This window comes from Pristiophorus japonicus, chromosome 5 (genome assembly GCF_044704955.1).
Source record: "Pristiophorus japonicus isolate sPriJap1 chromosome 5, sPriJap1.hap1, whole genome shotgun sequence".
In the NCBI taxonomy this organism is placed as follows: domain Eukaryota; kingdom Metazoa; phylum Chordata; class Chondrichthyes; family Pristiophoridae; genus Pristiophorus; species Pristiophorus japonicus.
This window is the reverse complement of record NC_091981.1, coordinates 212,261,687-212,287,372: the sequence shown is the minus strand read 5'-3', so window position 1 is coordinate 212,287,372 and position 25,686 is coordinate 212,261,687. Positions and strand designations below refer to the sequence as shown.

General features: G+C 44.5%; 1 protein-coding gene across 3 annotated transcripts in view; it reads right to left on the bottom strand.

The window, feature by feature from the left end:
- dnah5l (dynein, axonemal, heavy chain 5 like) overlaps positions 1-25,686 on the bottom strand; it is a 618,296-nt gene that overhangs the window by 274,926 nt on the left and 317,684 nt on the right. For all 3 annotated transcript variants that reach the window (XM_070881289.1, XM_070881290.1, XM_070881291.1), the window contains 5 exons: positions 15,649-15,816; positions 6,332-6,538; positions 5,838-6,167; positions 1,886-2,092; positions 124-366 (listed from right to left, as the gene is read on the bottom strand). In XM_070881289.1, the coding sequence (XP_070737390.1) occupies positions 124-366; positions 1,886-2,092; positions 5,838-6,167; positions 6,332-6,538; positions 15,649-15,816 (1,155 nt within the window). The remainder of the gene's footprint in view (positions 1-123; positions 367-1,885; positions 2,093-5,837; positions 6,168-6,331; positions 6,539-15,648; positions 15,817-25,686) is intronic.

The window sequence follows — 25,686 nt, the reverse complement described above, 5'->3', positions numbered from 1 at the left end:
TGCAAAGATACAAATAGTCCCAACCAAAGAATAGTATTGTTATTGATTCTCAGTCTCTAGTCCTTGATTATATCAGACATCCACAATTTGCATTACTGGAGTCAATACAATTTAAGTGTGTACCTTGAAAAACACCAAATCCATACTTGCACCTCTGATGGCTTCATTGTACTGCTGCATATATACTTGAAGGCGTTCAGCCAACTGGTCAAATGATGGAATTAGCTCATAAACTTTAGGAGCTTCCAATTCCACATCATCCGGCTCATCTCCTGTGGCCTCTGGAGCATCACGCAAGAAATCAACAAAGAATGCTTCCTGCTGAATATTTGCTAAAATAGTATCACCGTGATCCTCTGAAGCGACCTATATAAAAACAGGATATATTAGTAGTGTTGATGACAAAAATGGCTGAGAAATTAAAATTGCGCCCGCAGAGCTCCGTGCATGAGTCTATGCTGGCCTGAGGCCTGAACCAAATTCAATTTCGGGCCTCACTTAAATGCAGCTGACAGGCTGTGGTCACCGACTGGCCAGCTTCTACGCTTAGCCACCTGGTAGATTGGGTATGATGGGAGGGAAAGACAATTGGGGGGGCTAGGTGCTCAAATGTGGCAGCAATGGGCCTGAAATATTTTGCTTCTCCTAGGCTCGCAAGTATAAAAGACTGAAAATTCTCTACGCTGTTTTCTGAGCAACCCTTCAGCAGTCCACTGGAAGGCTGCTCAATGCCAGTACAACTAAGCTGGAACAACACGGTACAAGCTCTGCCATTTGTACCTGAATTTTGCATTCGGGGTCCTCTACCTGCCATAGGACCCTGATTTACATTTGCAAGGAGACTACACAAGGCAATTCCAGCACAGTTTGGATGTGGCAGATCGCACCACGAATTTCAGGGGTCTATTGCTGATTTTACATTGGAAAAATGGGCGGTCGCGAGTAGATTTTCTTCCCTATGAATTTATACTTATCTTGATTTTGCCATTATTGCTGAAAAAACCTTGAACATAGTACCAAACATCATTCCACCAGTGCCATATTGTTTGCACTTTGTCTACATTGTAGGAACATAGCACTAAAGTTAGTTTATTACAGTTTTCTTTTCTGGTTCTTGTAAGCTTTTAAATATGCCTTTAATGTCAATTCCCTATAATTAATGAATTAGTGAAAAATAAACAATTCAACAAAAGCCAGGCCAGTATGATTCCAAGCAACAATGTTCATCTAAAACCAATATGAAAGATTCAGACAAAACATCCTAGCTAAATATTCTGCTAACCTGAATATTGGAGGGACACAAACGACACCAAACTTAATTGGGCACTCAAGACTGAACTACAAGGCAATCCCCAAAATAAAAAAAAAGGAATATTTTTTTCATACAGTGTGGTACTGTAACATACTCTCTGATCACTTACCTTAACAAAAAAATAAATGAGTAAATGTCAATGTGCTTAATATGAATGCTTCTTGGTGCCATATTTGTTGCAAAGATTTTCTTCAAATAGCAAATATTAGTTATTCAAAATCATTGAAATGGCCACTAAACTTATGTTAACTTTACAAAAAAAGGAAGATAAGAAACAGAAATAACTTCTAAAAAGTAAATGCAGCATGTTTTAAGGGCAGAAATCAATTTTTTAATCAACAAGCAATATTTACATTTTATAAGTCTAAACAGTAAACATTCCCGTAGACCTCCATTTTAATCCTCTCAGATACACTACAAATTTTGACATTCATGATCCTTCACTAATAAAGAACCTATCTAAAAAGACACCTTTACCACAGAATTCTTGTATGGCTTCCTAACATTCTCCATTGTGAGTATTGTTATATTCATCTCTTCAAAAACAGATAGAGAGAAAAAATATTGCCTAACCTTGTTCACTGTGCCCTCAAACCAGTCCTTGTCCTGCTGGTTGGTAAACCTATCTGCAATAACACGAGTGCATTCATGCTTAAAGAGTGCTACCAACACATCCGGAGACTGGCAAACTTCAGATGTGACAGTTAGGACTCCCTGCCAAATACGGCTAAGATCACGGAGGTTAAAAATATAATGGAATTTGGCTGGAGTGGGCAGCATCTGTAAAACAAAATTTGAAAAGAAACAGGAAAAGAAGATTGAATTAGAAAATGACAGAAAACTGAGAATGCACAAATATTGGACTCTCTAATCTGTTTCATCATTGAAGATCCGCTAACTCACAAGCAGCAATATTTGCTCTTTTTTGGCATGCTTTTCCTCCAGCCGGCATTGCCTTTTCCTCAAGGTGCATTTTCAAAAGTTCCACTCTTAATCGTAAATCTTCTCCTGAAGTTTTACATATTCCCTACCTATATATACTGCCCAATCAAAGAATGAATAGATGAAGCACTGCAGAGAACAAACAATGGAGTATGTTCCGAGTTTGCACTGGTGACAGGAAAACCAGCCCACTGACGGTGCTAACTGCACAATCACAAGCACTTTGCCTGCTACTTTCCAATATGTCTTAGGGACAGGTAAAGTTTCCTGCTGCCAGCACAAACTCAGGTCAGTGTACCGAATTTGCAACACTCCCGATTTTCCAGCTATGCTGGTTCTTTGATCTGCTGTCCCAATAACTAAGTGTTAGGTAGCATAAAAGTAATAATTCTACTTTGAATGGGGGAAGGTTGGGTGTAGTGGACGAGCAGAGGGATTTTGGAATTCAGGCTCGCAAGACATTAAAAGCAAGATCTCAAGTGGATAAGGCAGTACAGCACAGATTCACAAGGATGCTGCCTAGTATGAGAAATTACAAATATAAAGAAAAACTTGAAAAATTGGAATTGTTTTTGTTAGAACAGAGGAGATTAAGGAGTGATTGATTGAGGTGCTTAAAATTATGAACGAATGGTAGTTAGAAACAAAGGAGTAGAGTTTCTGCTTTGCAAGGAATCGGGAAATTGTGGCAAAATATGCTTGAAATTGCACTGGTAAGGTTACAGTTCAATTTTCACAAAAATTCATTTGTATGATCACAACTGTAAAATCTTCCATGAACCAATGTAATAGAACATAATGGTTTCTTTGTTCTTCTTTCCATGAAAAGTATTTCTTGATTTATATAAGAGTGGTAACCTGGTGCCGTTTTATTAATACAGCTGAAAATGGGGTTATCACCAAAAATAAGCATTTTTAATAAGGGTGTCCAGTCCACCATATGATTTTAAATCATTGAAAATTCCTTAAAAGAACTATCCTGAACCATTGAACAGTTTCATTGGTATATATTAGTCAGTTTCTTAGAAATTCAATGGCCTAGAAATTCGATATCGGTAAAAACCTGCTGGTGACACCGCGGGCGGTGTTAATGGTCGGCGAAAATTATGGCACTGGCGGGACCAGTAAATTGGCGATGATGACTAATTAATATTAGCCCAGCGCTAAACTTACCATGCAACATCATTCTGGTGGTATTAGTCCCGGCATGAGGCTTCAATGAAGCGTGGCCATAGCGTAATTGCAGCAAGAACAGCCTTCTCTTAAAGCAAGGCTGTCATTTCAGAAAGCAGTTCAGTCCCTTAAAGGGGTACTGCCTTCTGAACTTAAAAACATGAAAATCATGTAAAAATAAGTCATTTTTAGCCCTTACAGCTCAACTGCCTTCTGAAAAAGAAAGTTAAAAAGATTTCCCAACTAGAAGTCTGCAGCTCTTAAAGCTGAATTGCCTAGAACACCTAAATAAAATGCTGAAAGTGCTTGAGCACTAACACAAATGGCTTAGCAAGCCAGGGAAGGGGCACCCAGGGTTTTGCACACAACACTACAGCTTTAAACAGGTGGTCAACACTGCAAGAGAGGTCCTCTCTCCACAGGGGCCAGGAGGCCCTCCAGAAAGAAGGATGTGGGACCAGATCACCGAGGCCAGCAGTGTCACCCCAACAACCTGGTTCCAGTGCCCAAAGAAGCTGCATTACCACATAACAGTAGTCAAGGTCAGTGAATGCATCTTCAAAAGCCGACTCCTACCAATTGCACCACTAGCCTCACATACTGCTCAATGCATGACACACACCACCACCCTCCCCACCCCGCCAACAATCACTCACCTATCGACACTCTATACTAGGAGGTTAGGATGTTGAAGGTGGGGGATTCAGCAATGGTAGTAATGCTATTAATGCTACTGAATGTCAAGGGGCGATGGTTAGACTCTCGCCTGTTGGAGATAATCATTGCCTGGCACTAGTGCGGCACAAATGTTACTTGCCACTTATCAGCCCAAGCCAGGTTTTGCTGCAGGCATGGACTGCTTCATTATCTGAGGAATTGCGAATGGAACAGAACACTGCAATCATCAGAGAACATCCCCACTTGTGACTTTATGATGGAGAGAAGGTCATTGATAAAGCAGCTGAAGATGGTTCGACCTAGGACACTGCCCTGAGGAACTCCTGTAGCAATGTGCTGGGCTGAGAGGATTGACCTCCAACAATCACAACCATCTTCCTTTGTGCTAGGTATGACTCTAGCCAGTGGAGAGTATCCTCCTGATTCTCACTGACTTCAGTTTTACTAGGGCTCCTTGATGCCACACTTGGTCAAATGCTGTTTTCATTTCAAGGGCAGTGACTTTCACCTCACCTGTGGAATACAGCTCTTTTGTCCATGTTTGGACCAAGGCTGTAATGAGGTCTGGAGCCAAGTGGTCCTGGCGGAACCCAATCTAAGCATCGGTAAACAGGTTATTGGTGAACAAGTGCCACTTGATAGCACTGTCAATGACATCTTCCATCACTTTGCTGATGATTGAGAGGAGACTGATGAGGCAGTAATTGGCTGGATTGAATTTGTCCTGCTTTTTGTGGACGGGACATATAATATTGGATGAATAGATACATAAAGTTGGATTGGAAAATTTGCTTTGTGGTGGCTTTTATTTCAGCACTGTGGCCAAGAGGACGTTGTGATGGTCAGTAACAGACGGAAGGTAAGGTGTGGGACAAATGCTGAAAGGGGAGTTGGGGTTATGGTCACTGGGACTGCAGGCAGACGTTTCCATCCCAGATATCCCGGCCACAAAGGGGATGTCTGGATTGCATCCTTCCTTCTTCTTCCTCCTCCTCTGTGTCCATCTCTTCTGTGTCCGCCACTTCCCTCTGCGCGCGAATGCTGTAAAGCAGAAAATGCTGGAAGTAGTCAACAGGTTGGGCATCATCTCGACCCGAGATGTTAACTCTGTTTCTCTCTCCACAGATGCCACCTGACCTGCTAAGTATTTCCAGCCTTTTCTATCATCTCAGAGGCCTTACTTTATCATCCAAGGGTTGCTAGCATCTAGCAGCAATACCTGCACTCCCTGCACACTTAACAACTTTTAACATGTATTGCATCAAACCACTACTTCAATAACATTTTTAAAAAATCAATCCAAAAGCTTAAATACAAACTTACCTGAAAGATGTATGTGTCCCTTTAAAAAATGCTGACAGCATCTCTGTCAGTCTGCTGCACACTTGCTTTTCAGAGCGAGCTTTGGACTCAGCACTAAACTCAGCGCAAAGGTCAAAGTTCGGAGAGCATGACGTTAAGTCGGTGGCTCACTATACTTGCATCTCCAAGGCCAGCGATGCTACTGGCAGCGCTAAGGCCCTCACCAAAATGGTGACCACCGAGTTCGCTCCAGAGAAGGGCGTTAGACTGGTCATATGTCAATTCTGTTTCTCTCTCTCTTCCTTTCTGTAATCCTTAATTTTTCTCTTTGCTTCTAATACTCATCCTTAAACAACTGAGTCATCAATCCATTTAGTTTCTTATATGCACCATTCTATATGATAGTACAAGATGTTGGCATTTGCCATACCTTAATCTTGGTAGCCTGCCACAGTTTGCGAGTGGTTGATACTAAAGCTGAGGCTAGTTTGCAAACTTCTTCAGGGAAGCCACGCTGCTCACAAAAATAGCCGCTTGCAACAGTTCTGAAAATTTTGTCGATGGATGCATTCGATGGTATTGTACAGTTATAAATTGTGAACTGTCTTTTGAGACGTTGAGGGATGTCATTTCTGCCACCACCAGGATGAATCATAGCAGCAACAAACTGTACATCAACAATGTTGGTGAACTCTCCAGGCTTTTCTAGATTGTAGAAACCCTTCTGTTCCATTAGCTGTCGGACAATCTCATTGGTTATCTGTTTAATGAACGGAGAGCTACATTAAGCAAGTTCTGTGCAATTATGCTAAATTTCTTGTTTGCTGAAAACTTTTAAAAATTACATCACAAAGTATATACGTCCTCAAAAGCAATTTTAGTTCATTCAAATGCTGCAGTGACTGAGCTAAAGAATAAATTTACCTGATCACCCCATTCATTGATCACAGGCATGTTAATGTCATCAATAAACACAGTCATTTTTTTGCCACTGGGTGGGCCATATGTAGTGCCCATTCGTTTATCCACATAACTTTCAATGCTTCGTTGAAACATATTTGGCATGGTGGCAGAGGAGAAGTTCAAACTTTTGATTGCATGGACTTCAGGATCACATTTGCACATGTAGCCCTGGAATTTAATGTGCAATACGCAAATTAATACCTCAGATACAATCCACAAACAATACAATCTCTAAGCAAACGATAACAAAAATTCTCTCTGTCCATCCAAATATATAGTTGAGTTGAATTACACAAGAAATACTTGCTGATCCAAGTGGTTGAGGAGGCAATTTTAGATTTTCATTACATTGGTAAAGTCTATTTAAGATGTTCTTTTTGAATAATTTAAGTGCCAAACCCAGAAACTGTAGAACTTCTATCATTCCTAACCTGAGTGCTTCACAGTCAATTAGGTATTTTTCAAATGTAGTCAGAGTTGTAGTGTAAAGAAAGAATAGCATTTATATGGCACCTTTCATGATATCCCAAAGGGCTTTACAGCCAATGAAGTACTTGTGAAGTGTAGTCACTGTTATAATATAGGAAATGTGGCAGTCAATTGCGCACAGCAAGCTCCCACAGACTTTAGGGCTTTAAACTAAAAGGAGCGGGGATGGGTCAGGTGAGGGAAAATTTCGAAGTCTAAAGAGAAAAGTCAAGGCAATAGAGTAGTGTAACGGGTTTGGGTAAAGATAAACAGAGTGTGACAGGAGTGCACAGAGAGTTTAATGGTAATAGTGCATTAACGAATAAGGTGAAAGCAGGAAATAATGGTAAAAAGTTAAAATTAAAGGCTGTTTATCGGAATGCCCAAAGCATTCGTAACAAGATAGATTAATTAGTGGCATAAATCGAGATAAATAGGTTTGATCTAATAGCCATTATAGAGATGGGTTTGCAAGGTAACCAAGGTTGGGAACTAAATTCCAACTAAATATTCCAGGGTATTTGATGTTTTGAAAAGTCAGGCAGAATGGAAAAGGAGGGGGGGGTAGCCCTGATAATAAAGAATGATGTAAGGACAGTAGTGAGAAAGGATCTTGGCTTAGAAGATCAAAAAGTAGAATCAGTATGCATGGAGCTGAGAAATAACAAGGGGCAGAAACAGTGGTGTGAGTAGTTTATAGGCCCCCTAACAGTAGCTATATCAAGAAATAATAGAAGCTTATAACAAAGGTAATGCAATAATGGTGAGGGACTTTAATTTTCATATAGGGTAGGCAAATCAAATTGGCAAAGATAGTCTGTAGGGCTAGCTCATGGAATGCATTCAAGACCATTTCCTAAAACAATAAATCATGGAACCATTTTAGGTCTTGTATTGTGTAATGAGATAGAGTTAATTGACAATATCATAATAAAGGATTCTCTGGGGAATAGAATTTCACATTGAGTTTGACAGTGAAATACTCAAGTCTGAAATGAGATCTTAAACTTAAATAAAGCCAACTACATAGGTATGAGGGGTGAGTTGGCTAAGGTAGATTGGGAAATTAGATTAAAAGTTATGGTAGTAGATAAGCAGTGGCAGACAGTATTAGACTAAAAGAGGCTTATAATGTTGCGAAGGATAGTAGTAAGCCTGATGATTCGGTAGGCTTTAGAAACCAGCAAAGGATGCCCAAAAAGTGATAAAAAGGGAGAAATAGAATATGAGAGTAAACTAGCAAGAAATATAAAAACAGATTGTAAGAGCTTCTACAAGTTTGTAAAAAGGTAGAGAGTCGCAAAAGTAAGCGTTGGTCCCTTAGAGGCTGAGAAAGGAGAAATTATAATGGGGAATAATGAAACGGCAGAGACTTTAAACAAATATTTTGCATCTGTCTTCATAGTAGAAGACACAAAAAGCATATCAAAAATAGCGGGGAACCAAAATGCCATTAAGAGAGGAACTTAAAGTAATATGTATCAGTAGAGAAAAGATATTTGAAAAAGTAATGAGACTAAAAGCCAACAAATCCCCTGGACCTCATGGCTTACATCCTAGCATTCTAAAAGAAGTGGCTCCAGAGATAGTGGATGCATTGGTTGTGATCTTCCAGAATTTTGTAGATGCTAGAATGGTCGCAGCAGATTAAAAGGCAGCAAGTGTAACACCACTATTCCAGAAAGGAGGGAGAGAGAAAAGAGAACTACAGGCCAGTTAGCCTGACATCAGTCATCGGGAAAATGCTGGAATCCATTTTTAAGGAAGTAGTAACAGGCAACAATCCTGCTAAGCTGCCTTCCCATGTTAAATTCTGCACATGTGCGAAACTGTGAATGAATCGTGCAGCCCCCTAAAGGGGTTGCACACACACAGAAATAAATTAGGGGCAACATTGGTAACAGGGCACTTAGAAAGTCATAATATGAATAGACAGAGTCAACATGGTTTTACGAAAGGGAAATCGTATTTGTCAAATTTGTTAAGAATTTTTTGAGGATGTAACTAGCAGGGTAGAGAAAGCAAAACCAGTGGGTATAGTATTTTTGGATTCCTAAAAGGCATTTAATAAGGTGCCACATAAAAGGTTGTTACACAAGATAAGGGCTCATAGGGTTAGGAGTAATATAGTAGCATGGATAGAGAATAGTTAATGAACAGAATACAGAGAGTAGGGATAAATGGGTCATTTATAAGTTGGCAGGCTGTAACTAGTGGGGTGCCGCAAGGATCAGTGCTTGGGCCTCAGCTATTTACAATCTATATTAATGACTTAGCTGAAGGGACCAAGTGTAATGTATCCAAGTTTGATGACGAAACAAAGATAGGTAGGAAAGTAAGCTGTGAGGAAGACACAAAGAGCCTGCAAAGGGATATAGACAGGCTAAGTGAGTGGGCAATAAGGTGTCAGATGGAGTATACTGTGGGTAAATGTGAGATTTGGTAAGAATAGAAAAACAGAATTTTTTTTTAAATGGTGAGAAACTATTAAACGTTGGTGTTGAGATTTAGCTGTCCTCCTACAGGAAACACAGAGTTAGCATGCAGGTACAACAAGCAATTAGGAAAGCAAATGGCATGTTGGCCTTTATTGCAAGGGGGTTAGAGTACAAGAGATAAAGTACTAGGCAAACTAGTGGGACTAAAGGTGGATAAGTCCCCTGGACCCGATGACCTGCATCCTAGGGTCTTAAAAGAAGTGGCTGCAGAGATGGTTGTAATCTACCAAAACTCCCTGAATTCTGGAGAGGTCCCAGTGGGCTGGAAAACTGAACATGTAATGCCCCTATTTAAGAAAGGAGGGAGACAGAAAGCAGGAAACTATAGACCAGTTAGCCTAACATCTGTCATTGGGAAAATGCTGGAGTCCATCATTAATGATTACTGTACATTAATGATTTAGACGAGGGGATTAAATGTAGTATCTCCAAATTTGCGGATGACACTAAGTTGGGTGGCAGTGTGAGCTGCAAGGAGGATTCTATGAGGCTGCAGAGCAACTTGGATAGGTTAGGTGAGTGGGCAAATGCATGGCAAATGAAGTATAATGTGGATAAATGTGAGGTTATCCACTTTGGTGATAAAAACAGAGAGACAGACTATTATCTGAATGGTGACAGATTAGGAAAAGGAGAGGTGCAACGAGACCTGGGTGTCATGGTACATCAGTCATTGAAGGTTGGCATGCAGGTACAGCAGGCGGTTAAGAAAGCAAATGGCATGTTGGCCTTCATAGCGAGGGGATTTGAGTACAAGGGCAGGGAGGTGTTGCTACAATTGTACAGGGCCTTGGTGAGGCCACACCTGGAGTATTGTGTACAGTTTTGGTCTCCTAACCTGAGGAAGGACATTCTTGCTATTGAGGGAGTGCAGCGAAGGTTCACCAGACTGATTCCCGGGATGGCGGGACTGACCTATCAAGAAAGACTGGATCAACTGGGCTTGTATTCACTGGAGTTCAGAAGAATGAGAGGGGACCTCATAGAAACGTTTAAAATTCTGACGGGGTTAGACAGGTTAGATGCAGGAAGAATGTTCCCAATGTTGGGGAAGTCCAGAACCAGGGGACACAGTCTAAGGATAAGGGGGAAGCCATTTAGGACTGAGATGAGGAGGAATTTCTTCACCCAGAGAGTGGTGAACCTGTGGAATTCTCTACCACAGAAAGTTGTTGAGGCCAATTCACTAAATATATTCAAAAAGGAGTTAGATGAAGTCCTTACTACTAGGGGAATCAAGGGGTATGGTGAGAAAGCAGGAATGGGGTACTGAAGTTGCATGTTCAGCCATGAACTCATTGAATGGCGGTGCAGGCTAGAAGGGCCGAATGGCCTACTCCTGCACCTATTTTCTATGTTTCTATGTTTCTATTAAGGAAGTAGTAGCAGGACATTAAGAAAACCAAAATGCAGTCAAACAGAGTCAGCATGGTTTTATGAAGGGAAAATCATGTTTGACAAATTTGCTGGAGTTCTTTGAGGATGTAATGAGCAAGGTGGATAAAGGGGAACCAGTAGATGGCATGTATTTGGATTTCCAGAAAGCATTCGATAAGGTGCCACATAAAAGGTTACTGCACAAGATAAGAGCTCATGAGGTTGGGGGTAATATATTAGCGTGGATATCATCATCAGAAACAGTCCCTCGGAATCGAAGAAGTCTTGCTTCCACTCTTAACATGAGTTCTTAGGTGGTTGTACAGTCCAATACGAGAACCACAGTCTCTGTCAAAGGCGGGACAAATAGTCATTGAGGGAAGGGGTGGGTGGGACTGGTTTGCTGCACGTTCTTTCCACCTCCTACGCTTGATTTCTGCATGCTCTCGGCGACGAGACTGGAGGTGCTCAGCGCCCTCCTGGATGCACTTCCTCCAATTAGGGTGGTCTTTGGCCAGGGACTCCCAGGTGTCAGTGGGGATGTCGCACTTTATCAGGGAGGCTTTGAGGGTGCCCTTGTAATGTTTCCGCTGCCCACCTTTGGCTCGTTTGCCATGAAGGAGTTCCGAGTAGAGTGCTTGGTTTGGGAGTCTCGTGTCTGACATGCGAACGACGTGGCCTGCCCAGCGGAGCTGATCAAGTGTGGTCAGTGCTTCAATGCTGGGGATGTTGGCCTGGACGAGGACACTAACGTTGGTACGTCTGTTCTCCCAGGAGATTTGTAGGATCTTGCAGTGACATCGTTGGTGGTATTTCTCCAGCGACTTGAGGTGTCTGCTGTACATGGTCCATGTTTCTGAGCCATACAGGAGGGCTGGTATTACTACAGCCCTGTAGGCCATGAGCTTGGTGACAGTTTTGAGGGCCTGGTCTTCAAACAATCTTTTTCTCAGGAGGAACCTCCTTAGACCCTCGCGGTTGACAGTGTCAAAGGCCTTTGTAAGGTCGAAGAAGTCCATGTATAAGGGCTGGCGCTGTTCCCCGCAGTTTTCCTGCAGCTGTCGCGCTGCAAAAATCATGTCCATAGAGGGCGAAATCCACACTGCGACCCCGGGAGGAGCTCCTCGGCCACGGGGAGAAGATGGTTGAGGAGGACTCTAGCGATGACTTTCCCAGTGGTTGATAGCAGGGAGATTCCGCAGTTGGACTTGTCCCCTTTTCTAAAGATGGTCACGATCACTGCATTTCTAAGATCTCCCGGCATGCTCTCCTCCCTCCAGATGAGAGAGATGAGGTCATGTATTCGTGCCAGCAGCGCCTCTCCGCCATTCTTCTGTGCCTCAGCAGGGATTCCATCCGCTCCCATAGCCTTGTTTTTTAGCTGTCTTATGGCTTTTTCTACCTCGTGCAGTGTTGGAGCCTCACTGAGGTGGTGGCGGGTAGCATGCTGCAGAATGGAGTCGAGAACACTCGAGTCAAAGGCAGAGTCTCGATTGAGGAGATCTTCAAAGTGCTCCTTCCAGCGGGCCCTGACTGCCTCGGTGTCCTTGATGAGTATTTCCCTGTTCTTGGCCAGCAGTGAGGTGGGGCCTTGTGTGTTTGGGCCATAAGTGGCCTTGACTGTGATGAAGAATCCTCGCACATCATGTGCTGTCGGCCAGCTGCTGTATCTCCTGTGCTTTCTCCATCCACCACCTGTTCTTTAAGTCTCGGGTTTTTTGTTGGACCTCAGCCTTGAGCCATCTGTAATGCTGCTTTGCTGCTCCCGAGTTGGGTTGTTGTTTAAGGCTCAGAAATGTCCTCGCTAGAGGATTGGCTAACTAACAGAAAACAGAGAGTCGGGATAAATGGGTCATTTTCAGGTTGGCAAACTGTAACTAGTGGGGTGCCATCAGGATCAGTGCTGGGGCCTCAAATATTTACAATTTATATTAATGACTTGGATGAAGGGACGGAGTGTAATGTAGCCAAATTTGCTGATGAGACAAAGATAGGTGGGAAAGCAAATTGTGAGGAGACCGTAAAGAATCTACAAAGGAATATAACAAATTACTATTTAAATGGGGAGAGATTACAAAATGCTGCAGTACAGAGAAATCTGGGTGTTTTTGTACATGGCACACAAAAAGTTAGCATGCAGGTACAGCAAGTAATCAGGAAGGCAAATGGAATGTTGGCCTTTATTGCAAGGGGGATGGAGTATAAAAGCAGGGAAGTCCTGCTACAACTGTACAGGACATTGGTAAGACCACACCTGGAGTACTGTATACAGTTTTGGTTTCCTTATTTAAGGAAGGACATACTTGCATTGGAGGCAATTCAGAAAAGGTTCACGAGATTGATTCCTGAGATAAAGGAGTTGCCATATGAAGGTTGATCAGGTTGGGCCTATACTCATGGAGTTTAGAAGAATGAGAGGTGATCTTATTGAAATATATAAGATTCTGAAGGGGCTTGAAAGGGTAGATGCAGAGAGGATGTTTCCCCTCAAGGGGGAATCTAGAACTAGGAGGCATAGTTTCAGAATAAGGGGTCGCCCATTTAAGACAGAAATGAGAAGGAATTTCTTCTTTCAGAGGGTCGGGAATCTTTGGAATTCTCTATCCCAGGGAGCTGGGGAGGCTGGGTCATTGAATATATTTAAAGTGGAGATAGACAGATTTTTGAATGATACGGGAGTCAAGGGTTATGGGGAGCGGGCAGGGAAGTGGAGTTGAGGCCAGGATCAGATCAACCATGATCTTATTGAATGGAGGAGCAGACTCGAGGGGCCAAATGGCCTACTCCTGCTCTTATTTCTTATATTCTTATGTAAGAGTAAGGAAGTCTTGCTACAATTGTACAGGGCTTTGGGTGAGATCACTCCTGAAGTACTGTGCACAGTTTTGGTCTCCCTTATCAAAGGAAGGATATACTTGCCTTATAGGTGATTTCAACAAATGTTTACTAGATTGATTCCCGGGATGAGAGGAATGCCCTATAAGGAGAGATTGAGTAAATTGGGCCTATACTCAATGGAGTTTAGAAGAATGAGAGGTGATCTCATTGAAACATATAAGATTCTGAGGGGGATTGACACGGTAGATGTTGAGAGATTGTTTCCCCTGGTTGCAGAATCTAGAACTAGAGGGCATATTCACAGGGCAAGGGGTTGACCATTTAAGACTGAGATAAGGATGAAGTTCTTCACTCAGAGGGTTGTGAATCTTTGGAATTCTCTACTTGTGGATGCTGAGTCATTGAGTATATTCAAGGCTGAGATAGATAGATTTTTGGACCTTGGGGGAAATCAAGGGGTATGGGGATGGGGCGAGAAAGTGGAGCTGAAATCGAAGATGAGCCATGGTCTTATTGAATGGCAGAGCAGGCTCAAGGGGCCGTATGACGTACTCCTGCTCCTATTTCTCATGTTCTTATTCGACAGTAAAGTGATAATCTGTTTTTTTTGTGATGTTGATTGAGGGATAAATATTGGCCATGACACCCGGGAAACTCCACTGCTCTTCTTCGATACAAAACCATGGAAACTTTTATGTCCACCTGAAACTAAGAAAATAAAGAAAATGCAACAAACAATTTGCACACAGCAAGGTCCAACAAACAATGATGAGACAAGTAACCAATTAAACTGTTTAAGTGATATTGCTTGAGGGATAAATGGTGGCCAGGACACCAAGAGAATGCCTTTGTTCTTCTTCGAATAATGCCAAGGGATCATTTACATTCATCTGAGAGAGCAGATGGGACCTTGGTTTAATGTCTCATAAGAAAGACGACTACTGCGACAGTGCAATACTGAGGGAGTGCAGTACTCAGTACTCCCTCAGTATTGCACTGAAGTGTCAGCCTAGATAATGTGTTCAAGTCCTGGAGTGGGACTTGAACTCTTAACCTTCAGAGGTAAGAGTGCTAACACTGAGCCAAGGCTGATACCCAATTATCCATTCAGAAGCAAAATACTGCGGATGCTGAAAATCTGAAATAAAAATAGAAAATGCTGGAAATACTCAGCTGGTCAGGCAGAATCTGTGGAGAGAGAAACAGAGTTAATGTTTCAGGTCGATGACCGTTCGTTAATCTGGGATATGTAGATGCATATTTTAGCACCTTATGTATGATCATCGACCTGAAACGTTAACCCAATTATCCATAAAATGGAATAACTAAATGAGTAGTCTAACTTGGACAATGAACAAATGTCCTCAGACCATTATCTACTTATCACTGATGGACTAGAGAAATGGAAATTTAATGGGCTTGATTTTCCTTCCCAACTCTTCCATTCCTGGGCCAGGCAAGACAGAGCACACCTGAAGTGCATTCTAAGTCACATGAATTGAGCATACCAGGATTTCTGTGTTAAAATCATTAGCTTTGCCCAGATGGTCCTCAGCCATAGATCCACCCTGATCCCAAATACATTGGCAGGGTCAGAAACAAATGGGTGCTCCCCAGCACTTATATTGTGGAGCAGTCCCACAGATTTTTGATGCCATATTATTTACTCCTAGGACTAAACAACACTTCAAAATGCCCAGATGTTGACAGTGTCAAGAGCTCCATAAGTAACTGTAATATTATCCAATAATGTAGTTCCAAGAGTCTGAACTGTGTCGCTGCTTGGAAAATAAATGCTGGTCTTGCCAGTAACGCCCACACCCCATGCAGGAATAAAACGTTAAAAATATATATTTCAACAGACAACCCAAGAGAAATGAATGCAACCTAGAGTATTCAAACACTAGAATTAAGTGAATTTAAAAAGTATTTCTTACTAATTATACTAGCTATGTTAGTTCCTTACTCATTAGGTTGAAAAAGCTATTACATTATCATCTACTCAATAACATCTGTTTACCACATATTACTAAAGTTTTGTCCACTGTAATGCTGCATGCCTATTCATATCTGTATTTGGAGGATTCAATGTCATACCTTGATCATAACTGTCTTGGCTGTTCCCTGTTCACCAATGAGCAGCACAGCTTTTTCCTGCTTCATGACTGTGTGCATGAGAAAGTCTGTGCGGACATTGTCTACATTCGGTACCAGGATTGATGAATAGGCTGGCACAGAGTCAGGTGGATAATTATATTCAGGTACCTGAAATTGCAAACACACACTTCACTTACTTAATTTACAATTGAAAGTGTTTAATTATCTTTAGTCCCATTTACAATGTTGCTACAGTAAAATATAAAAAGTCAGCTCTGTTCTGAATTCGCTCGCAAATTCGAGGGAGAAAATAATTGGCGAGCTTAAATGAAGCTAAAATATCAATTTCCTTATTCCAGATTTGAAGCACCTACAAGAATCCATTTGAAGTCTATTAGGTATTAGGTCCATAGCTCAGATACTGAACCAAACAAGAATACTTGCACACATCAAGCTTCAGTTTCCACCATCTGTGCTATTTACTATTATTTATATCTAGCACAATCTGTTTTAAAATCAAACTATTAGTACCAGGTTATCATTAAAAGGCATTGTGCAACTGAAATAGTGTGCAAGTCTAAGACTACAATGGTTTTACAAAGGTGATGTTTCTGGAACTTGTGTGCTGCTATCCAAGGACTGATATAACTAAAGTATATGCACTCATAACTGTTCAGTATAGTATTCCTAGCAGCACAATTAATTTGGTCTTATTATATATAGAGAAGCCATCAAATCTAGTACAGGTTGAACCTCCCTTATCCGGGACTCCCTTATCCGGCACTACCCCTCATCCGGCACCATTCCCGGCCATTACAACATGAACAAATTGAAGTCCTTCCTCGCTGCTGACTCCCGCCATCGCTGACCTGACCCTGCGATCCACTGCCCATCACCCCCCACAATCTCTCTGCTGCACTCCCAGCCCCAAGCCAGCTAGCCCCGATATCCCCTTGCTCAGTACCTGTACCTTCCAATTTAAAGTGACCTCCCCTCGTCCGGCAAAATCCCTTATCTGGCACAGGCCAGATCCCGAGGGTGCTGGATAAGAAAGGTTCAAACTCTAGTGTCACTGCAACTTACAAGTTACATAAAGGTCCCAAGGGCTAGATTTTCCACTTTTGTGCATATCGCCCAAAAATGGGCATTATTTCCGGCGTGGGCGGTAAAAATGGGTTTTCAGATCGCCGGCTTCTTGCCCATTCTCAAAGCACCTAGCCTCCATTTATGAAAATGGGCGTTACCGCGAGTGATATGAAATGGGCGGTAGTGTTAAATCTCGATAACCTTCTGCCATAAGCTGTCGCTGTCCTTAGCGACGGCATGGCAATGCTTGATTCCTGGGATTCAGGAGGTCAAGGATCATCATGACTATTATGTATGAATAAAGAGTCTGACTAGATACTGTGAGCTCAAAGTAAAGTGTGACCGTAGTCTTTTATTGCAGGTCTCCAGAGTGCATCTCTAGCCTGTGAGGCCTCCTTAAGTACAGGTGCTCCCAAGGGATTGTGGGATCCCTTAGGACTCCAGGGGATGAGCCCTCTGGTGGCCACACAAGGTATTTACAGGCTTACATATATAACAACACTCCCCCCAAAGTCAATAGTGTAACTATTTACAAGGTGAGCCGGTCTGGGGCCTTTCTTTCCCTGGCTGATCGTCTCGGTGCAAATGCTGGTTATGGTGAATTGTTTGTTGGGCCCTCGCTGGGCTGCTGTGCAACTGGCCTTGCTGGGCTGCCTGGTGTGGTGAGTCCTGCTGGGCTGTTGCGGGTGATGGGTTCTGCTTCGTGGTCAACCGCGGTGTCGGATGCCACTGGTGTGTATGTTGGGGGGTCAAAGAAGGTAGGGTCCAATGTGGGTGGCTCTGGATAGTCCGTGAATCTGAGGTTGATTTGGTCCAAGTGTTTCCGGTGGATGAGTCCATTTGAAAGTTTGACCTGAAACACCCCACTCCCCTTTTTGGCCACGACAGTGCCGGGAAGCCACTTGGGACCTGTCCATAGTTCAACACAAATACATGGTCATTCATTTCAATTTTGCGTGACACATTTGCGCTATCATGATATGTACTTTGTTGAATCCACCTGCTCTCTACCTGTTCATGTAGATCAGGGTGGATTAATGAGAGCCTTATCTTAAGTAGCCTTTTCATGAGCAGTTCAGTGGGTGGAATCCCAGTGAGTGAGTGGGGTCTCGTGCGGCAGCTAAGCAGGACTCAGGATAGGCGAGTCTGCAGTGAGCTTTGAGTTACCCTCTTCAAGCTCTGCTTGATGGTTTGCACTGCTCTCTCTGCCTGACCATTGGATGCTGGTTTGAACGGGTCATGAACTCTTTGAACGCGGTACTGGTGAAACATGGTCCATTGTCGCTCATAAGGACACCAGGCAGGCCGTGCATGGCAAACATGACCCGCAGGCTTTCAGTGGTGGCAGCGGATGTGCTTGCCGACATTATCTCACATTCAATCCATTTGGAGTACACATCTACAACTACTAGGAACATTTTACCCAAAAACAGACCTGCACAGTCGACATGGACCCTGGACCATGGTTTGGAGGGCCAAGACCATAAACTTAGTGGTGCCTCCCTGGGTGTATTGCTTAACTGCGAACATGTTACATTTGTGCACACAGGACTCTAAGTTCGCATCGATACCGGGCCACCACACGTGGGATCTGGCTATCGCTTTCATCATTACAATGCCTGGGTGAGTACTGTGGAGATCACTGATTAAAGTGTCTCTGCCATTCTTGGGGACCACTACCCGATTACCCCACAGAAGGCAGTCTGCCTGTGTAGACATTTCATCTTTGTGCCGCTAGTACGGCTTTATCTCTTCCTGCATTTCCACTGGGACACTGGACCAACTCCCATGAAGCACACAATTTTTTACTAGGGACAGTAAGGGGTCCTGGTTCGTCCACATTCTAATCTGTCGGGCTGTGACAGGCGATTGCTCACTCTCAAATGCTTCCATTACCATGATTAAATCTGCTGGCTATGCCATTTCCACACAGTGCTGGGCAATGGCAGCCTACTGAGAGCATCGGCACAATTTTCTGTGCCTGGCCTGTGGCGGATGGCGTAGTTGTATGCGGACAATGTGAGCATCCATCTCTGGATGCGGGCCAATGCATTCGTATTTATCCCCTTACTTTCGGAAAAAAGGGATATCAGTGGCTTATGGTCGGTTTCCAATTCAAATTTGAGCCCAAACAGATATTGATGCATTTTCTTTACCCCATAAACACATGCTGACGCTTCTTTTTCAATCATGCTGTAGGCTCTCTCAGCCTTAGTCAGACTTCTGGATGCATAAGCAACCGGTTGCAATTTCCCAGATTCATTAGCATGTTGGAATACACATCCGACCCCGTACGACGATGCATCACATGCTAGTACCAAACGCTTACATGGATCATACAACACAAGCAATTTGTTTGAGCATAACAATTTTCTAGCTTTTACAAAGGCATTTTCTTGGCTTTTACCCCATACCCATTCATCTCCTTTATGCAGTAAGGCATGCAGTGGTTGTAACAGTGTGCTGAGACCCGGTAAGAAGTTCAGGAGTCCTAGAAATGACAGCAGCTCCTTCATGTTCTGTGGCCTCGGTGCGTCCTCGATTGCCTCCATCTTCGAATTGGTGGGCCTGATGCCGTCCGCCGCGATTCTTCTCCCCAGGAACTCCACTTCAGGCACCAGGAAAACGCACTTCAAGCGTTTTAACCTGTGCCCCACGCGGTTGAGTCGACTAAGAACCTCCTCCAGGTTCTGCAGATGCTCGACTGTGTCCCGACCTGTAACCAAGATGTCGTCCTGGAAGACCACCATGCGCGGGACCGAGTTCAGTAAGCTTTCCATGTTTCTTTGGAATATCGCCGTGGCTGATCGAATCCCAAACGGGTATCTGTTGTAAATGAAGAGACCTTTTTGCATGTTGATGCAGATGAGGCCTTTCGATGATTCCTCCAGCTCCTGCATCATGTAGGCCGAGGTCAAGTCCAGCTTCATGAATGTCTTTCCTCCTGCCAGCGTCGCAAGAAGGTCGTCTGCCTTTGGTAGTGGCTATTGATCCAGCAGAGAGAAACGATTGATAGTTACTTTGTAATCATCACAGATTCTGACGGTGCCATGTCCCTTGAGGACTGGAACAATCGGACTGGCCCAATCGTTGAATTCGATTGACGAAATGATGCCCTCTCGTTACAGCTGATCCAGCTTGATCTCCACCCTCTCTCTCATCATGTCCGGTACTGTTCTCGCCTTGTGATGGATGGGTCGCACCCCCGGAATTAGATGGATCTGCACTTTTGCTCCTTGGAACTTCCCGATGCCTGGTACGAACAGCGAAGGGAACTTGTTTAAAACCTGGCTACACGAAGTGTCATCAACGGACGAGAGCACTCGGACGTCGTCCCAGTTCCAGCGTATCTTTCCCAGCCAGCTCCTGCTGAGCAGCGTGGGGCCATCGCCCGGTACCACCCAGTGTGGGAGCTTGTGCACCACTCCTTCGTAGGAGACCTTTACAGTAGCACTGCCGATTACGGGAATCAATTCCTTTGTGTAAGTTCTCAGTTTAGTGCTAATTGGAATCAGGACTGGCCTTGAGGCCTTGCTGCACCACAATTTATCGAAAGTCTTTTCTCTCATAATGGATGGCTTGCGGCCATGTCCAGCTCCATTGACACCAGGAGTCCATTTAGTTCAACCTTCAGCATTATCGGGTGATACTTTATGGTAAATGTGTGCACTCCATCTGCCTCCTCGGTCTGAGGCTCTGGTTCGTCATGATCCGCCGTGGATCTGTCCTCCTCTGCAACATGGTGGTTTGTAGGATTAGCAGGGTTTTGAGCTCGCCTGCACATTCATTGGAGGTGTCCCATTGTTCCACAGCCTTTGCAAATGTACCCTTTGAAGCGGCATGAATGGAAATGATGATCACCCCCGCAGCGCCAACAAGGTGTTAATGGCCTTGCATTCATCACTCTTGATGGTGGACTGAGACATCTGCGGACATGCAGCTGCAGGCGTGTGGGGCCTGCCCTGTATGTTGCAATTTGAAAACAACATCATTTTGTTCACAGTACTTGTAGCAGCACTCGTGTGCTGAGAGATTTGCTTAGTATTGTCACTGGTGGCAATGAACGCCTGGGCTATCGCTATGGCTTTACTCAAGTCACATAATCAAGAGAGCAGTTGAAAAAGTTGAAGACTCTGAAGCTCTGAACCTTACTGGAGTCTCTACAGTCAAAAGTTTGCGAAGTATCACTTTATGGCCAATGCTAAGTACAAAGAAATCTCTGAGCATGTGCTCCAAATGTCCATCAAATTCGCAATGTCCAGCAAGGCATCTCAGCTCAGTGACATAGCTTGCCACTTCCTGGCCTTCAGACCTTTTGTAGGTGTAGAACCGGTACCTCGCCATCAGAACACTTTCCTTCAGGTTCAGATGCTCCCAGACCAGTGTGCACAAATCATCGTATGATTTCTCTGTAGGTTTCACTGGAGCAAGCAGATTTTTCATGAGGCCATATGTTGGTGCCCCGCAGACGGTGAGGAGAAACGCCCTTCGTTTGGCAGCATTCGCTACTCCTTCCAGCTCGTTGGCCACAAAGTATTGGTCGAGTCGCTCCACGAAGGTTTCCCAATCATCTCCCTCCGAAAATTTCTCCAGTATGCCCACTGTTCTCTGCATCGTTGAGTTCATCATTTGTATCTCGTTGCCAGTTATTATGTATGAATAAAGAGTCTGACTAGATACTGTGAGCTCAAAGTAAAGTGTGACCTTAGTCTTTTATTGTAGGTCTCCAGAGTGCATCTCCCGCCTGTCAGGCCTCCTTAAGTACATGTGCTCCCAACGGATTGTGGGATCCCTTGGGCCTCCAGGGGATGAGCCCTCTGGTGGCTACACAAGGTATTTACAGGTTTACATATATAACAATGACATGTACAGAAGAGGAGACAGAGGGAGAGGGAGCTCAGAGGGACTGAAGGTGTGTCTGGGTGTGGTGTGGCTGCTTTGGGAGGAAGGAGGGAGACTTTAGAGCTTCACAGCAAGTAGGCAAACAAAAAGTAGCTGTTACCAGCCATATATTTGACCGAATTCGGCCAATAATGGAGGGAGAGAAGGAGGCATCACAGCCCGCTGTGGAGATTGATGCTGGAGAGAACAGTGAGGAGGGAGAGGAGCACATTGGAGGGTGCAAAAGAGCCAGGAGGTTCTCAGACGAGGCAAATGCAGGAGGTCGAGTTACGCTGGAGTGCTTTGACACAAGGAGGGCGCGGGAAGACCACCCCAAAGGCCTACCAGAAGATATGGGCCGAGATAGCAGAGGTGGTCTCGTCAGCGACCAACAAGGTGCATGAGGGCAATCAATGCTGCAAACGATGGAACGACCTTCTGGGATCCACAAGAGTAAGTATTACATTGATTTACAGGTCGTTATGTATTATATAATTTGATTTGTAACAGTCATAAGTGACTATGTGAGGTCTTTCACTTTTACCGGGAATGTTTTACTCAAAGCCAGTGATCACAGTGCACGTCTTTAGGTAAAGAAGATAATTTTCATACTAATCATGATTACATCTGTCGGTTATGTGTTGTATCAGTCTCTGTGACAGTACCTAGCAACGATATCACACAATGATCTCATGCCATGTCGTCCTGTCACATTTTACAGAAAAAGCTATCGACGATGAGGTCCGTACAGAGGCGAACGGGTGGGGGGCCACCAGTCCCCAGCGACATCACTAAGATGGAGGAGCGAGTGCTCGCACTCGTGGGGAGGCACACGCAGACAGGCACGGATGCATCTGCAGACCCTGAAGTGATGCCACATGAGTAAAGCTTACACCATTGCATAATGTAAAGTCAATAGATGCCACATCCACTCATATCCGAACAATCATATGATAGATGATTTCTAAAATTGTCATAGAAATAATGCTGGCCTAATGAAAATCATTGCAATGCAAATGTGTTGATGGTCATGAAATGTGATGTCTGTGATGATTTTGAGAGCGGTGCTTTTGTCATGCATATGCTGTGTGTAGCGCTGGACTCATCTTGTGACCCTAGCACCCCCTTCTCCTCTAATAACCTCATTTGTGTTTTACAGCTCAGCCTGCAGCGTATCTGAAGGCAAGACCACAGAGGCCAGAAGGTGGGAGCACGGGGCCCGACTCTCCGGACGATCCTACATCTGGTGCTGAGGAGCTCCGATTCTCTCCCGTCAATCCACTGGGTCTGTTCTCCACGGATGAGAGCGCTGACTTCGAGGAAGCCATTCCACCCCAAGGCCATCTAGTGCTCCTCTGGTCATTCCTGCCTCCACTCTGGAGATACCGGCCCCAAGCACCTCGCCACAGGACATCCCATTTGTCCCCAGGATGGCGCCGAACCTCGCGGAGGCCTCGTGGACACAGCAGTTCTGTTCCACGAGCGCCACATGAGAGCAGAGAGATGGTACAGTTGTCCAGGAGGACTGTAGACATTGGTGACCAGCTCATTGAAGCATTGGGGGGGCATATCCCGACAGCTAGCCACCATGACTGAGTACATTCCGCAGATCGCGGAGGCTCTGGATGCAATAGCCAGGAACACCGCTGACACAGGCCTCCCAGTGGTCCCAGAGCACGGCACTCCATCCCTACATTCCGCACCACCACTGCGAACGACAGATGAGAGCAAGGACCAAGATCCTGCTTCTGCATCAGAGAATGTTGCCTCCCCCTGCTCCCATACCCGTGCAACCACCACATCTGCCATCATCCCCCCCCAATGCAGCACTGCCTGAGGAGCTCCTCGGCAAAGCGCCGTGGAACAAGGAGAGGAAGGGGTAGAGGTGGGGAGAAGAAGGGGAGGGGGGAAGGAAAGTGAGGTGCATGTCTGCAGGTGATGGCTGTGTTATATCTCCATCTGGGTGAATGCAATTTGTTGCAATGTATGGGGGGAGGGGACCACCCTCCTGCTTTGCCTTTGTATTCTGTGTTGCTGGACATGTTGAACATTTGATTGATGTCAATGATGGAAAAAGTGGGGCGTGGGCGGGGATTGAGTGTTATTGCCTGTGATACTTATGATTTCAGACCAATGTTGGCATAAAAATGTTTTTATTGAACATAACCTTGTTGCACATTGTCTCAGATAGCTGGACCATTACAGACTGGTGATTCCTTAACATGAAAGGGTTAAATACAACTTAACTTCAATCAACGTAAACTTTAACTGGCTCAATGTGATGGGCACCATTGATGTTTGAGCTGCACACACACAGCAGTGTGTCAGCATTGTCACTCACATCAATGTTCTTTCAGGCAAATTGTTCAGATACAGCTCCTCACGTAAGAGTCTTGCAGCTATGTAGCCACCACGGGCCCTTTCCTGCGGTCTGGAGGGGGTCATGGGCATGGTTGCATAGCCAGCCTGATTGTCTGGCCCTAGATCAGCACCCAGCCCCTCGTCATCCTCTTCCTCTCTCTCCTGAGGTGGAGCATCAGTGCCTTCTGGCAATTCTTGGCCCCTCCGGATAGCCAGATTGTGCAGCATCGAGCACACGACCATGAATTTACCTAGTTGCTTAGGGTTGTATTGTAGCTCCCCTCCTGAGTGGTCAAGACATCTGAATCGCTGCTTAAGCACAGTTATTGTTTTCCGGACCACACTGCGTGTGTCTCTGTGGCTCCGGTTGTATCGCTTTTCGGCCTTAGTGTGGGTGTCACGCAGGGGGGTCATCAGCCAGGTGGTTCGGCCATATCAGTTATTACAAAGCATCCAGCATTGTCCTTGTGCCTGACTCTTAAAGATGTCAGAGACAACACTCTCATGCAAGATGTGAGGCTCATCGAAGCTGCCCAGACATTTGGCATTCACTGCCAGTATGATCTGGTTGTGGTCGACAACTAGATGGACCTTCAGGGAGTGAAATCCTTTTGTGTTATGAAAACGCTCCGGGTCCTGAGAAGGTGGCCGCATGGTGATGTGAGTGCACTGTATAGCTCCCTGCACCCTGGGGAACTTAGCAATGCAGTAGAATGCTCCAGCCCTATCAGTCTGAGCCTCCGTGGTCATGGGGAAGCTGATAAAGTCCATCCTTCTCGCGTACATGGCCTCCTTGATCTGTCTAATGCAGTGATGGGTTGCATGGTGAGTCAGAGGGCAAATCTCGACAGCGGGGGCCCGAAAGGAACCGGACGCATAGAAAGACAGTGCTGCGGTGACCCTGACCTCGACCGACACTGATGTCCTAATGGCATATGTGGCCTGATGAGCTCACATATTTCATTGATCACCACCTTGTGGAAGCACAGTCTCCAAAGGCAGGTGTGGTCGGAGACGTCAAGGTAAGACCTCTTTTCCTTGTACTTATGGTCTGGTCCGCCTCCTCATTCTTGCACGTCTTAAATTGGGGACATAATGATGTGTATCACACATTGAGCCATCTGCATTCTGCAGCATTTGCGTATTAATCGATGCAGGCTGAGAAATGGCTGGCCCCATTGCAATGAAAGTATAATAGCGATTGATCAGAATCAATGATTTCCTCACTAAAATACACCTAGAGTAAACCCCCAATAGTCCAGAGTCTGAAAAGGTGTCTGTTGAGATGTTCACTTCACCTGAGAAGAATTCCAGAGTCAATGTAAACTCGCCAAAGTTGAAGCAGCCTTTTGAATGAAGCGACCTGCAATTTAAAAAATGGCAGCCACACCGCTGGCGTTAGTTCAGAACAGTTCCACTTTTTATGGGCATTTTTTTGGACGAGTGACATTGTGGGCGATATGTGTGTGAGGTGGTGAAAATGATGGTGGGCGATCTCCTGGTCATTAGTTTCGCCAAATGTCCTCGTTACGACAAAAAAAAATGGGCGGGCGGTATTATTGAATCTCGGCATTAATTCCGTGCGGAAAGTAACACTGGGCAATATTATGGCGTTGATTTCGCCCATTCTGATGATTCCGTCCAAAAAAAGTGGGCGGGCGATAATATTTTTTCCCAGCATTAAGCACATGGGGAAAGCAACACTTGCCG